Source organism: Dendrobium catenatum, unplaced genomic scaffold (genome assembly GCF_001605985.2).
Source record: "Dendrobium catenatum unplaced genomic scaffold, ASM160598v2 original_scaffold_200095, whole genome shotgun sequence".
NCBI classification, from domain to species: Eukaryota; Viridiplantae; Streptophyta; class Magnoliopsida; order Asparagales; family Orchidaceae; genus Dendrobium; species Dendrobium catenatum.
Window position 1 is genome coordinate 141,810 of NW_021518512.1, and position 16,577 is coordinate 158,386.

Sequence of the window (16,577 nt, forward strand, 5' to 3'; positions counted from 1 at the left end):
GATACATTAATTAGGAGATCTAATTATTACATTAACTAGGGATTTGATTAGGATCATATTAGAAGCATATTCTTAATTTAGTTTGGCTCAACTCTATAAATAGAACCCTGAGGGCTACTGCTGAATGTAAGAGATGAGAATAGAGAAAGCTTGAGAGCTATTGTAATTCTCTATTGTTCTTCAATTTAGTGAAATTATCCTCCTCTCCCCGTGGATGTAGGCATTGTCATTAAACCATGCAAATTGTTGTGTTTTATGTTATTTTATTGTGTGATTTTGTTTTCGCTGTGATTATTTGCACAATCTTCACTCTATTGTTCTTTTTTTTTTAATAATAATAATAAAGCTCCCTCTTTCTTATGCTTGCTAAATATGCTAGAGATTATATATTCTTTTAAAATGTTATTCTTTTTAATCTAAAACCTCCATTTTTAAGGTAGAGATGAGGATGCTCAGGTGGATGAGTGGCTTTACCCTTAGAGATAGGATACGAAATGAGCATATATGTGAAAATGTTGGAGTAGCTCCAATAGAAGATAAGATTAGTGAGAGTTTCCTTAGATAGTTTGGTCACATTAAACGACAACCTTCCAATGACCCAGTTAAAAAAGTAGAGGTATTATATTTGACGTATGTTAAGAAAGGTAGAGGTAGACCTAAAAAGATTTGGTTAGAAAATATTAGAAATGATATTTCTTTATTAGATTTAAACAAGAATTTGATTTTTTATTAGGTCACAATGGAGACAAAATGATTCATGTAGCTGACCCCACGTAGTGGGATTCAGGCTTGATGTTGTTGTTGTTGTAGAACCTCCATTTTTAACATTACAGGACTTAAAGACAATAAGAAAAAAAAAAAAAAAAAAATCAAAGGAGCATGAAAAAAAAAGAAATCAAAGGAGCATGCATTCAAAATAGTGGTTAGATAAATTAATTGACTAATATTAGTTATTTCTTTTAATGCTATTATTTATAAGCCTAGTATTTACTAATGTTGATAAAACGACAATTTCAGACATCAACATTAAATTGTTTAACTAATATCTAACATTAAAATAAGCATTTATGAGAATTTATGATTAATTAAATGAAGAATATTTTTTATATTCTCGAATTCTGTAGTGCTCAGCTATAACTCCATTCTATATATAACAGAGGTGAGCTCAATTTATATAATTTTATGTATTTTTTATAATTAAGCTAACTTTATAGAAATAAGGAAGGTGCTTACTCTAGAATTTTTCTTTCTCTCTTTGTGTTTTGTTCTCTTTTACATTAATATTCTCAATATAGTTTGGTGCAACTCACAAATAATTTTAAAATAAAAAATACTAAATTAATTACTAATATTAACTCATCTAAGGATGTTAAATACATCCTTTCATAGATATATTTTGATGTAATTTAGATTATATGATTTTATATAAATTTACCTATTAAGTTTTGAAGGCTTATTGAATGAAAGTAGTAATAAATGACAGACTTGTTCTATACAACAATATTAAGCCTTTATTCTCTACTACATGAAATTGAATATTTAACTATTTATATATAGCAACATTTGAAATAGAATATTTTTATTCTTCCTCCATTTCCTTCAAATCAATCATTCACTTAGCGCATCTCCAACCGAAACTCTCATTTTTCACTGCAAAATGCAGTAAAATCAAAAAGTGTCGTGATTCATCTCTAGTGGAACGCCTTTTTGCCCCAAAATCATCGTCGTTTCTTTCGCGCCTTTCTCAGACGGAGTTCGGTAGAGAGAAAGAAATGACGAAAGTGAACAGTGCGACGCCAATATTGACGTCGCACTGTTCATAAGCGACTGAATGCCGGCAAAAATGAAGTTCGGTTAGCACGTCTGAGGCTCTTGATTGGCCTGTTTGCCGAATGGCTAGAGAGGCCTTACAATTTTCCATATAAAACTACAAACCTCACAAAATTTTCTCATTAAATTGGCCCTTTCCCAAATTTTGATTGAAATATTATTAAATAATTTCAACCCCACATGATTTGATGATTTGAAGAAAAGTAAAAATTAGGTAAAAAATTTCGGCCCACCACATGATGCAGTATTTCGGAAATATCCTATTTCATTGCTCCGCTCAACGTCCACATCACTCTTATCTCTCCGCCGTTCTAGCTAATCAGTAATCGGGACCGAGCTTCCTTACCCGTTGCGCGAGGAACAGTAGGGTTAGGGTTGCGATTTTGGGTGGAGGCGAGGATTTGGCTGCGATCGGAGACGCGGGTAATGAGCAAGGGATTTGAGGAAGGTTTTGGAGTGAGGTGGATCTTGTGAAAGGGGAGCCCGATCATGGACCCGAGTTTCTCACGCGCGAGCGCTGATCAGAACTTCGAATTTGCCTTCAACTCGAGCAACTTCTCCGACCGTGTGCTGCGGATTGAGATCATCCCTGGGCCTGCGGAAGGCAAAGCTGAAGGTGATGATTGCGCTAGCATCTCGGATTGGGCCCGGCAACGCAAGCGCAGGAGGGAGGACATGAAGAAGTACAAAGGTCAGCAACCGTTTTAGAGCATCAATTTTCCGATTTGCATATTAATTCGGCTATATTTTGCTTCATTTGCCGTAATGATGATTGTTTGTTTTCTCTTTCCCCCTTGGCGCTGTCATCGATCCCTTGGGACTGTCCATGACTGACAATCCTAACAATGTCAAAAGCCTTCCTCTTAAGATAGGAGACACCCTCATTCCATCTCAACTCAACTTTGTGATGTCAGTCATCAAAAGCAACATCCACATTCAACTCACACTAGAGTAGGATTCCACATGGAGATTAGAAGTCCTAATTTTTTTTTTTTTTGAGAGCTAATGGCTTTGAGGGGTTTTTTGATGGCTCAATTCCATGCCCATGCCCAACTAAGCACTCTGTTCATGATGACTATTTAATCACTCTTAACCCACAATATTACACATGGTTGCTTATAGATCAAAACCTAGCTGCTACTCTCTACTCAATTATTTCCTCTCCTATTCTACCCTATGTTGTCACCTTCAACTCCTACACCAAAATATGGACAGCAATAGAATGTCGTTTGCAATCCACAAATTTCTAATGCATCGCTCAGTTAGATAAATGAACTCCATTGCCTCTCGCTCTCCATGAAAGATCAAGCCTTGACTCAATATTATATGACATTAAAGCCAACTTTGATACTATAATAGTAATCGGGTCTCCTCTTATGCCAAAAGACATCATTTTATACGCCCTTGAATGATCTTCCACCAACCTATCAAGCATTCAAGATTGCCGTAGGAACCAATCCCAAAAGAATCAGTTTTGATAATCTGTATTCTAATATTTACAGTGAAGAAACTAATTTATCTAATGCCTTAGTCTTAGCTCAATCCATTCCAGTTCTCTAGCATCGTCTGTTCGGCCACTCCAACTCTTCTATTTTATCCATCATATAAAGTAACAATGTAGAAATATGTACTTCCTAAACTACATTGTTTTGTACTTCATTTCATTTAGCTAAATATCATATTTCTATTTCCATCCTCTATGTCAAGGAGCCATCATTGACCTTTAGAAATTATTCACTATGATGTATGGGGTCATTCCCCAACCATTTGCATTAATGACGATAAATATTATGTTTCCTTCAGTGATAACTATTCTTATTTTTGCTGGGTTTTTCTCATGAAAAATATATTTAAAATCACCTCTAATTTTTTTATGTCCAACACATGGTTGAAAGACAATTTAACCTCGAAATTACATGGCGTATTGGTGGTGATGGTGAATACACTAATTCCACCCTTCAAGTAATACTCTCTCAATGTGTATCTTAAGTTAATGCAGCTGCCCCTTCATATTTGAACAAAACGGGCTTGTCAAATGTAAATGTCGACAGCTCTTTGAAACCATTCTCGTGCTATTACTCGAAACCAAACTACCACACTATGTGACTAGACACTCTTTGAAAACATGCTAGTTACAGTCTCTACCATTCCATTTCTCTACCAAGCCTTATTCAACCTAACCATAAGATTTTCCCTCATGCCTTGTAGTTAAAAAACCTCTCTTAATGTAACTCTTACCCACAGACTTCCACCCATCCAACACCTCAACATCAACCCATTCCCTTGCCACTTTGACATCTAATAAAAATATTTCTCCGAACTGGATACCTCAAATTGAAACATATATTCACCCTAACCCACGCTATATAACCCAACAACCCCAATTGCTATACTTCTGCTTCCAACGATGCAAAATGGCCATGCTACAACCATGTAGCAAGAGTTACAAGTCTTATAGATTGAAGGCCTGAATATAGTCCCACCTTCACTTTATCAAAATGTCTTGGGCAATAAGTGGACATTCAAAATCAAATACAATTCCAACGGCACCATCACTAGATACAAAGCCCACCTACTCACACAATGCTACGAACAAGAGCAAGAAAATAACCCATGCAACTCTTTAGTTAATATAATTGTGAGTCTATGTATATTATGTTCATGTGAGATGTAACTATTCAGTTCACATTACAATTTATTTATGGCTTCTTTGCAACTATGTAACAAGAAAATTCCATAAAGTAAGGTCCATATTATAATTAATTTGTCATACACCTTATTTTTTGATTTTATTTTACATCCTTTCCTTTCATGGCATATCTTTTTGTTAAGAACAACTGTTTGATCTTTAGACTACTGTATATGGAAGAGCTTGTACCAAAAAACTTTGGGTTAAGAAGCACAGGTAGCAAAACCATCATGGAAATTCATCTGAATTCTGATAATCATATGAATCCATTATTTCAATTTTGCTAAAGTTCTCTAAATTGAAATAAGTTTGATGTTTCAAAAATATTTTTTCATTAAAACTCAGAGCACGGTTTCTTAGACCATGTAAGAATAGCATTTGTAAATCTAGAAGATGATCATTGTAAAAATCTATTTGTATTTGCCTTTCCTTTCAAGTATGTTTCAACTTTTATGTCCAAGGCATCCTTTAGTTTATTGGGTTGGAGCGGTTTATTTCAATCTAAATAAGAAATGTCCAATCATCTTTAGGTAAAAGTCTAATCTTGTGATCTTTTAAAATTGATTGTAAAAAATAATTAGGTCTACTAACTAAATCCAATATATCATCATAATGGGGTATGGGAAATTTTTAGCAAATAGTGATCTTGTTAATAGCTCTGGTACTAACACATACGGCATTATTATACTATTGCTCTTAAAGTTTATAAGTATAAATTTTGGTTCTAGTATATGAAGAGCATTTATGTCATTAAGTTAATGCTAACAATACCCATGAATACTCTGCCACACCATTTCATATCAGAATTTCCATTCAATTAAATAGGTACAATACATCTTTTAATGACAGAGATTTCTTTTTAACCCATGCAACATTGAGGGCTTGGATATGGCTTAGCTTTGAGATCGTATCTAGTTACAGTGCTTTAGATACCACTTTTATAGTGTTATCACCATCTATGACTAACTTGCATTTCATGCTATTGCAAGAAGCACAAGCGTAGAAGAGAGTTCTCTTCCAATGATCAATAGTCTAGAAGCTAGTGACTATGCATCTTATACTAGATAAATAACTCCAAGATTCATCACAACCTCACGGCCCATCCCAAGAACATTAAAGATCATCTTTCACACCCTATTAAGTGGATCGCCTATATTTTCTTCATGCCTAACAAACTCTTGCTAGAGCATGATGAGGGCATTGAGGTGCAAGGTGACTAGCTTGATTACATTGAAAACATCGTTATCCATTATAATTTCTAGTAGTTTGTATGCCCTTAGGAGCAATATTGATAGTTTTAGGGGAAAGTTGTATTTTATAATCAATTGCTTAGACCATGTAGCAGTAGCATTTATAAATATAGAAGATGATCATTGTAAAGATACATTTATATTTGCCTATTGCCTTTCTTTTCAAGTATGTTTCGACTTTTATGTCAAAGGCATTCTTTAGTTTATCATGTTGGAGGAATTTACTTCAATATAAATATTAACCCTCCAATCATTTATAAATTTAGTTTTCATCACCCAATCGGTTTATCTAACTTCCAATCTTAAAGCTCAACAATATTTTTTAGATATTCAATTACACTAGTGGAACTTTTTTGTAAATTATAAAGCTTGGCAAGCAATTGTTGTATATGATATGTGAGGAAGTATTTTTGTTTCATTCTATGCTCATTCCATCTGAATTATGAATTATTGTTTGTACATAAGATGTTTCTATATTATTAACTTGTTTTTAAAAAATTTTAGCCGATCCAGTTAATTTATCATAAGCAAAATGGATTTTCTTATGTTCATGTGTGTTCATCAAATAGTCCTTCATGTTTTCTATCCTATTAGAATATGCGTTTGGATCTTGCTTACCATTAAATTAATAATGATCGATTTTGAGGCTTCTATAGGAATATTATCATATCATCAACCATGGTCAAGTTGTCCAATATTATTCTAGGTGGCCAACAAGAAGGATAACAAATGTACTTGTGAAAAATATCAATTTAATATTTTGTGGGTCTATTTTTGGGGGTCTGAAGAGGATCTACTCTTGGTGTAAGAAGAGGAGATTTATTTGATTAGAAGATCACTTGATATTCTTATATTGGTTATCAACATAGATAAATCTCGGAGCAAATGTCTTATTTATGTAGAGATCTGTTGACTTGTGATTGTAGTAGGAATTTGCTCTCTCAAAGAGTTTCCTTCTCCTCTTCTCTTTGAAAGTGACTGACGCTTCATCAAGTCATATATTATCATTACAAGGCAATGATTTGTCTCTAGTAATTCAGAGCTCTTCCAGAGTACTTATTGCATTTGTTGAAAGGGCAATAATTTTATATTTCATTTATATAGCAAATTGCCTTTCAATTGTTTTATAGTCTGCTATGCATTAAGCTTCGAGCTCCTATGTTAATTGTTAATAATTAAGTGAGATGATGTAGAAGAAATAAAACTATATGATCAATTCGATCTCCCAAAGAGGTTCCTTCTCCTTTTCTATTGAAAGTGATTGATGCTTACTCGCATCAAATCATATATTATCATCACAAGGCAATGATTTTAATTTTTCAATGCTCTCACGAGTACTTGTTTGCATCTATGTTGAAAGTTAAATAATTTTATATTCCATACGTATAACAATTGGTCTTTCAATTGTTTTGTATTATGCTATGCATTAAGCTTCGAATTTCTATTTTAATTTTTAATAATAAATGAGATGATGTAGAAGAACCAAAACTATATGATCAATTTAATGAATGCAAACTATGATAGTTGTGGGGTAAAACACTAGAATGCAATGTTATGATGCTGGGATGCAAATATAGATTTCAAATTGTTTACAAAATTAGAAATTTAGGCATTAAATTCAGTTCATAAATAAATTTTGTAGTTTTTTATGAACTTTGATTTCAGAACATGCTTGATATTTTCCAAAAAAATATTTATGGCAATTGTTGGTTTTGTTTTTTGATGTAGTTTTTTATGAACTTTGATTTCATAACATGCTTGATATTTTTCAAAAAAATATTTATGGCAGTTGGTGGTTTTGTTTTTTGATGGATGTAATTATATATTTGTATTACATAAATAGTAACGCAGGAGGTATAGTTTTTTGTTGAAATAATCCCAAATATGTAACCAAAACTTTTTTATTTACCACAATACAACAATTCGTGATAATAGCGTTTCCACCTATAACAACAGCAATTTGTAAACATCAACTTTCCTTGAGCAATCCAGAGTGCATGGACAACAGTATTCATTTCTGTTGTGTAGTTAATTCTGGATTCTAGAATTGAAGACTAGTTTTTATATTTACTTATTTTCATGATAGTTATTTCTTCATCTATTTATGGACTATTTACTTTGTAACAGATAATAAGGGAGTAAATTTTAATCATAAAATCTTTCATATTCTATTATCCTATTTTCTCATTTTACTTATCCAAGTGGATAGGTCCCCTTCACCAACACCAAAAGCTAATGCTTTTCGAATAGAAGTGGCAAAAATATAAATGAAAGATTCTTTTAAAAAGAAGATGGAAACTACTACGAAGATGTCAATGATAAAAAAATTGGCAACTCCAATACTAAAAATTTATCTCAAAATGGAAAATCCAGATCCAAAAAATGAAAAATCTATAATGAAATGCTAGACTGAAAAATTAACTTCTTTTTGTTTTAATTTCCAAGATATAACTCTCTATTAAGCTAATGGACTCTTTAACATGGAGTCTCTCCTCCAAGCTGACCGGTGTTTCACCAATACTAAAAGCAAGTATTTATACAACAAAAGTGAAGAAAATATATATTAATGATCCTCTAAAAAAGAAGATGGTGGTATCTACTAGAAAGAAGCTAGTGGTCAAGAAGCCGGCAACTTTAACACTAGAAATTAACATAAAAAAGGAAACCTTGATCCAAAAAAAGAAAAAAATCTATGATTAAATATTGAACTAGAAAATTTTGAAGAGAATTGGCAACAAAGACAAGCTGCAACATCTATCTCATTCCTTTTGCAACTTTCTAGACAATAAACTGAAAAAAATAAAAAATCAACTATTCTCCAAGTAGAAGCTTATTCTAGAACATCACGAGTATAAGCTTGGTTGCTCAAAAAGGCAAACACGAATATGCCCTCATTATAAATAAAAGGAAAACTACTACTTCAATGGTTGACTTGGAAGCATCGAATAATAAAATAGGAGATAGTAACTGTCTTTCATACTTTTATTATTCAATTTGTAGATGAATAAATGTTACAAGTGCTCAGAATATGTTATTTCGCTCTCAAAATATTTGATGCTCGACTCTATGCTTTTAGTGCCTAACCTATATTGCTACTATAAATTAGAAAATTCACTCAAGACAAATTGTGTAACTTATTTCTCATCTAATCTATTCACTTTTAAGACCTGAGCTCAAGGAGGATGATTGGTAGTGCAAAAGTTTGTTTAATACTCAAGGCATTTTCCATGCACCAAGTCTTTAGGCCTGCTCAAAACGTGCCTCAAATTGTGGAATTTTAAATAATGGTTCTTATTCTAGTCAAGCTTACAAACATTCTCAACCTTTTGCTTTAGTCCATAGTAATGTGTGGGGACTATTTTGAGTAAAAAATATATCTAGAGCTAGATGGTTTATTTATTTATTTGATAACTATATCCATCTCACTTGTATTTTCTTTATTCAAAATATTGGAGAGGGATAAATTCTTAAATATTTTAGCTTCATGAACCATACTCAATTTTAGTCCAGGATTCAAGTCTTACAAGCTGACAATTCTAAAAATATACTTTGAATTAATTTTGTAAAATTATCTCCTATATTAAAGGATTATCCACCACAGCTCTTGTTTTGACTCCTCTCAACAAAATGGGATTGAAAGAAAATATACCCCTATCTTATAAATGGATAAATCACTACTATTCTGCACAAATATTCACAAATATCTTTGGGGAGAAGCTATCTTCACAAGTATTAATCTCATTATCAAGATTCCCTCAAGTCTACTTAAAATTTAAATGTATGTTCAAACGCTTCTTTTTTCATTTCTCAAGACTAAAATCATTTCTTCCATTCTTCAATTTTTTTTTTATGTTTAATCATTATTCATATTTATTCTCACATCTAAGTAATTTAGATAATAATTCTATCAATGTTATTTTTATTGGAAGTTTCCCAAATAAATAAAAGGTACATATGGTATTTCCCTATCACTAGAAAAATTTAGAAGGCCATGGATGTGAATTTTTGTGAACACTATTCTTGCTATATGTAATCCGAAATTTAGGGGGAGGAAAATTAATAATAAGAATTTCAAGTTTGAACTTATTGGCCATCCCTTATTTTCTCTTATCAAATTAATGGACAATGAATATTTTTCATTATGCCTCATTCAACCAATTGAAGCCTCACTAGAACAACAAAGTCTCTCCAACTTACTAAAGCACCACAGGAACTGCAAACTCCCTCATCACTTGTTTAGGAAACTACACTTATGCAAAATAAGCTTCATTGCATATCAGGAAAGAAAATTAAAACCAAGGGGAGCAATTAACATATCTCTAGCACTTAGAAGAACCTTAACTCAATTTAAGACTAATTTAAATATTGTTTACCATGACAGAACTAGTCACATTTAGAGAGACCAACTTTTAATCTAAAAAAGGAATTGAAAATATATTAACTCGACTAAATTGTGTTATAACACTCTCGAACTACAAATATTCTCATAAAGGCTTTACCTAAAATTAGTTTTGATTGTTTAAGCAAGAAGCTTGGTGTGATAAACATAATTCAGTTTGGGGGGAGTGTTAATATAATCCTAAATTTGTTACCAAAACTTTTCTATTTACAGCAACCCATCAATCCATGGGCAACAATTTTCCATTTACAATAGTCTAGTAATTCATTAACAATGGCTTTCCATTTATAGCAATCTATTAATTTATTGACAACAACACTTCATTTATATTATGTAGTTAATTCTAAATTCTATAATTAAAAATTGATCTTTAAGTTTATTTCTTTCCTTGATGGTTGTTCCTCCATTTATTTATGTACAACTTCTCATATTTTTTTAATAAAATTGGAGAAGAAAATTAGGTATGAAATCTTCTATTTTTTCTCTCTTCTCTTCTCATTTCAAATTTCAAGAGTTTTCCCATACTTGTTAATGGGAAATAATCCAAAGGTCCATGTGCTATAGCGCATAGCATGACATAATGCATTCTATTTTTAACATAACAAAAAACATTAAAAGATTATTGATAAAACACATTCACATATGAAAGTCTACTGGATTGAAAAATAAAATATAATGGTAATGAAAACAATTATTTTCATGTCGGATCTTTTTGCAACAACAACATCAACAACAACAACAACATCAAGCCTTTCTCCCACTACTATGTGAGGTCGGCCACATGAATCCTTTTTTTTCCATTGTATCCTATTAAGAGTCAAATTCTCATTTAAATCTAATAAAGAAAGGATATTTCTAATATTTTATAACCAAGTCTTTTTAGGTCTACCTCTATATTTCTTAACATAAGTCAAATCTAATACATCTACAATCCTAACAGAGTCATCGGAAGGCCGTTGTTTTTATGACCAAATCATCTAAGGCAACTTTCTCTAATCTTTTCTGTCACTAGAGCTACTCCAACCTTTTCACGGATGTGCTCATTTCGAGTCCTATCTCTAAGAGTAACTCCACTCATCCACCTGAGCTTCCTCATCTCAGCTACACTTAACTTAATATTATACTTCTCTTTTAATCACCAACATTCTGCACCATAAAGCATGCCAGGTCTCACCACCATCTTATAAAATTTTCCCTTAAGTTTGAGTTGTACTTTTCTATCACACAACAAACCTGTAGCATTCCTTCACTTTAACCATCCAACTTGAATTCTACTAATAATATCCCCATCTATTTCACCATCACTCTGAACAATAAACCCAAGATATCTAAAACAAGTACATTTATTAATGGCTTGATCGCTCAAAGTCACAAATCCCCCACTAGATCTATTACTACTAAAATTACACTCAATGTATTCGCTTTTAGATCTACTCAAATGAAAACCTTTAGACTCTAAGGTTAACATCCATAATTCGAGTTTACCTTCAACTCCCTCTCTAGTTTTATGAACTAGAAGAATATAATCAGCAAAAAGCATACATGAGGGTACATCCTCTTGCAAATGCCTGGTAAGAACATCCATGTCGGATCTTTTTGCAGTTTGACCTAAATTCGATATTCTTTTAGGTACCTAAGTGATGAAATTAAGGAGTCTTAATATGCCATAAACACTGTAATGAGGGGTCTTATAAAGATTATAAGACTTAACACACCACTTGAAGAGATAAAACTAAAGAGATTTTATATGTCATAAACTACTAAAGAGAAATGACTTTTCACACTACCTAACTGTACTAAATATCTTGAAAAAGAACCTATTACATAACTTAAAAAAATAAGAATAATCATAACAAGCAATCCCCAAATCTTGTGTCAAGAGCGTGCTAACCAAGAATTAAAACCTTATAAGCTTCTTGTGTCAAAGGCAAAGTGATGAGAACGTTGAAGCCTTTGTGTGAGGTGAGAGTAGTGAGAAGGTTGAAGCTATCGTGTGAGGTAAGAGTAGTAAGAACTTCGAAAACAAGAGCCCTTCTCCTTTATAGAAGCCTTGGAAACCTTTATGGATTGAAGGTGAGAGCTCGACTTTCTTTGTTCATCAAAGGTGAGATCAACGAGAGTGAGCCCTTGTGTGCATGTCAAAATGAAGCCAAGAGCTTTACATATTGTCTTGATGCCCTAATAAGTGCAAATTAAATTCTGATAAAGCTAATAAATAAATTATAAATAATATTAATACTAATTTTAAACTCTAAATCATATAAATTAATTAAAGGCCCGAAATGGTGGCTATACACTATTCCCCATGCATAATGCAAAAGGCACGCATCATTTCATTCTCCACAGCTAACCATGAGAATAAAACGGGGCTACGCTCACATTTTGTGCCATAGCATGTACTATTCTGCACTATTGAGTTGTATGAGTTTTCCTGATAGGATTTCTCATGTAAAATTGAAATGACCAAGTTCAATACATATTAAATTTTATTGCATAATAAAGTCAAACCCCCATGGATTGGCTGTCTTAGATGTGAGGTCCACTCCATCAACTTTTATTGTCATCTATCTTGCTTGACTGAATCTGTTCTATTTTGATGTATTCCCATAATCTTTCAATTTGATCTAAGTCTTGAAGGATTTTTGCTAGGGTTTCTGGATTAGGTATCAAATTTAGAGTTGTTAATTTTTTTTTATTGGGATTGTGGAAGGGAAGTGGTTGTTTTGGATTTGTAGAAAGGATGGCAAGCAAGGGTTATTTTTTTGTGTGTGTGTTTTTTTTCCTTTTCCAACAATAAATTATTTACTGTATTTTTTTGTGTGTGCTTGTGCGGTTGGTGGGGGTTATTTAGGGTTGGTTTTAATTGTTTAAAACAACGGGAGGTAAGCAGGTAGGAAAATTCAATTGGGTTAGGGTTTGCCTTTAGGATTTCAGCTCCAATATTTAATTGATTAAAATCTTGAAGGTGTAGTTCTTTTAGATCATTTTCTCCTCGAAAGTTGCTTTTACAGGTGTAGGTCTCCATTTTGATGATTTCCTTCAAAAAATTTGCTTGTGTAAGTGAAGGGCTCCTATTTCTTTTGAGATACTTTCCTTCATTTGGAAATGTGCATGATGGAATTGAGTTAAGGGGTAAGAAGATTCTATTGGGTTAGGGTTTACTTTTGGATTTCAGTTCTTATATCAAATTGATTGAGGTCTTATAGGCGTAGGCCTCCTTTTAGATTATTTCCTTCTGGAAATTTGCTTGTGTAATTGTAGGTCTTCTTTTTGACGATTTCCTCATGCAAAATTGCTTGTGTAAGTGTAGGGCTCATTTTAGATGCTTTTCTTCATTTGGAAATGTGCTTGATTTTCTTATGTAATTGAGAGCTAGTATCAAGAGCAGAAGGAAAATCGAGGAGAAGACTCAATTATTCCCTTTTGTTCTAGGATAGATAGTTGCACGGCCTTGGGAATTATGACATTGTGAGATAAAAGTTTGGAGAGATTGGAATGAGAGGGAAGAGATGGGAAATAGGTATTCTTATGTGGAGTGTTAATTAAAGGAGATAGAGAGGGATTTAGGGAAAATAAGATAATTTCAATTCATAATAATGACAAGCAACATCCTCCATACCCTTGTAAATTGAAAATTAATCCTATCTTATAATCCAAATTCAAATCTAATCTTATCATCTAATTGAAATATAATCTTTACTATTTGAAAGGATAATTTCTAAAAATACTAATAAAAATAATTACAATTTAAATTCATGAAATGATTTGCCTGGGTTCTTTTTTGACTTTAATATTGTCGCCATTGGTTCCATGAGTTGCATCACTTGCTGTGCTCTTCTTTTTTTTGGCTTGCTTATCATTTCATCTTTATTTCTTATGTTTTCCTTTCACAATATATATCAACTATATTTCTTAAAAGATATGAATATCTTAGTTTGGTTAATAATGTGATGAAATTGCATGGGATAGAAATAAGGACATTTGCAAATCATGCATCTTTAATGGTGGGATTAAGGTATCAATTAGCAGTTAGCTTCTTTTTCAAGTTTTTGGTATGAAGCAAAGCATATGCAGATTTTTTTTTAATGAAATTCTCAAAAGCCACATTTTTCGTATCTCAAATTCTTCCATATTGATTGAATTCCAAATGCATTGCTGCGCCTGACCCATCATTGACCTCATTCGCTCTTGAAGAAAACCCCCTCATCCCATATCCTTTGATGGTGCTCTTGCTCTCCTCCTCAACAGCCATGTGACCAGCCTGTTGTCAGCCCTTTGTCTTCTCCTTATTTCTTTTCTAATGGCAGCAAATTAGTTTTGTAGTACATCAAGTACCACGTTGACATCTTCGTCGTCGCAACTGTCATGTTTTCTCTTCCTCGTCAATCTTCACAATGACCATGGCATACCTATCCCCTCTGTGACCCCAATGTGGCCCAGTTCCTGGGCATTGTGGGCTTTGTAATCACTTTTCTCTTCTCCACCCTTCAAGCTCTAGATTGGAGATGCCCATAATGGTGATCAGTTCAGCTGCACCTCAATCTCTCACATCTCAATAGGTTTGTCCCTCTTACGGCTTCCCTTCATCCTAATGGTTTTCTTTGTCGTTGCTTACTTGAGCATTTGTAGGATGGACTATGAAGTTATTTTAAGGATGGCAAAGGATGTTGGAGAAGGTGGGGTCAAGGGATTTGTTAGACCTATCAATATTGGACCCGACCCGAAAACCCGACCCAAAAATTTCGGGTTTGGGTTGACTCAAACCCAAAGCGGGTCGGGTTCGGGTCCAGAAAACTGACCCGTTTGCAAAATCGGGTTGGGTTCGGGTTGACTCGAAAACCCGGGAATGGCCCGGAAAATAGCTAACCCGCGTTGCCTTCCTTGGCTGCCCCATCTGTCGGCTGCCCCTCGTTGTCTGCCCCGGCTGCCTGCTGCCCCGCATTGTCTGCCTCGGCTGACAACGTAACCGCATGCTACTGTGGTTCGCGTTGATTCACATCAGGCCAAGGGTCGCATCGCCGCTTGCGCCGCTGCGCGTGGCACGTGTGACGCGCGTCGACTGCCCGATGTCCTGAATCATGTCGCCGCGACGCCGCCTGCAGGCATTGCCTAACCCGCTGCGGCGCTGCAGCTACCCTGCTGGCGACAGCTGCCATGTCTTGCTGTCGGAAAATGCCGGAGGACCTAACCCGTAGCGGGTCGTGTCGGGTCGGGTTGACCCGAACACGAAGCGGGTCGGGTTCGGGTCTTGAAAATCGACTCGTTTGTAAAAATAGGTTGGGTTGACCCAAACCTGAATAGTGCCGGGTCAGTTCTTGGTTTGACCCGAACCTGACCCATGATCCGAAATTGACACCCCTAGGATTTGTCTTGGTTGGGGTGGACGTAGTAGGGTGAGGGCTTCGAAAAGGTAGCCAACACCAACAATATTAGCAGATGAAACCTTTGTGTTAATGGTTGTTGCATGGATTAATTTAATCGCCAATGTTGTTCTCAAAGAGAAGAGAATGAGGAAGAAAAGACCTTCATTAGCTCATCCGTGTTTTACTCTGCATTTAAAATGAATTTGTTTCATTGTATTTAATTTTTATCCAAATAAATAATGCTTAAAAATCAAAATATCTTATATTTCTCTTATCATTTATAAAGTTCATGTTCTCAAAATACATCACATCAAGCGCCCCTAACTAGAAATGTTTGCTTAAGATTTGGCAAATCAATCAATTTACTTTTTAATGATAATTATGTTGTTAGATGATATTCTAACGTTAACGGCTAATGAGGCATTTTTGTTCATCAAGTAACACTACTTGTATTCTTTGTTTACCAGCAGTTTGTCTGCTTTATAAGCCATTTATATGATTTTCAAAATTTAATGACTATTTATATTAAAAATAAATTCTCTTTTGTCGTAGCAGATGGATTGGCGGTCTATAATAGGAGCCACTTTTTGGATGGTAACCTGCCTGACACTGAGGACATTGTATCATATGAAAACAATGATGGAGAGGCCGAGGCAATGATAGAAGAGTCACCCTCAGGTAAATGTTTTTTTTCATGGTTGCGAATGTTATCAAATGTTCTTGCCATCATATTCCATCTTTGTGACATGAGTTCTGCTATTTTTTTTCCTTGTGAGAACATCTTGTAGGACATAAGTCATGAAGCATTGACTCCATTTTCTCTCATTAAATTTAACTCAGCAGATCTCCTGATGTTTAGGAATGAATTGAGTTAGATATGGTCCAATTTTGTTTCTTTGTATATAAATTTCATTGGACCCCAAACGAGCCCACTTTTAAATGACTTTGATGACATGGGAGAAAGGTGTTTGTTGGCTTGTTTATGGTTTGTTTTGAAATAATTATGAATCCATGGTCAAAACCTTCCATCTATAGCAAATCAACAA

At 33.9% G+C, this 16,577-nt stretch overlaps 1 protein-coding gene across 1 annotated transcript; it reads left to right on the forward strand.

The window, feature by feature from the left end:
* The first annotated feature begins 2,125 nt into the window (after positions 1-2,125).
* LOC110109517 (BTB/POZ domain-containing protein At2g46260-like) lies at positions 2,126-16,334 on the forward strand. Its single transcript, XM_020840613.2, has 2 exons — positions 2,126-2,521; positions 16,087-16,334. Exons 1-2 carry the CDS (start codon positions 2,320-2,322, stop codon positions 16,317-16,319), a joined length of 435 nt encoding a protein of 144 aa, XP_020696272.1. The 5' UTR covers positions 2,126-2,319; the 3' UTR covers positions 16,320-16,334.
* The last annotated feature ends 243 nt before the right edge of the window (positions 16,335-16,577 follow it).

Bases quoted from the DNA above. Each gene is read 5' to 3' on its own strand.
- LOC110109517 (XM_020840613.2), top strand. From the start codon at position 2,320: ATGGACCCGAGTTTCTCACGCGCGAGCGCTGATCAGAACTTCGAATTT. The intron at 2,522-16,086 runs GTCAGCAACCGT...TTGTCGTAGCAG, and splicing joins GGACATGAAGAAGTACAAAG to ATGGATTGGCGGTCTATAAT.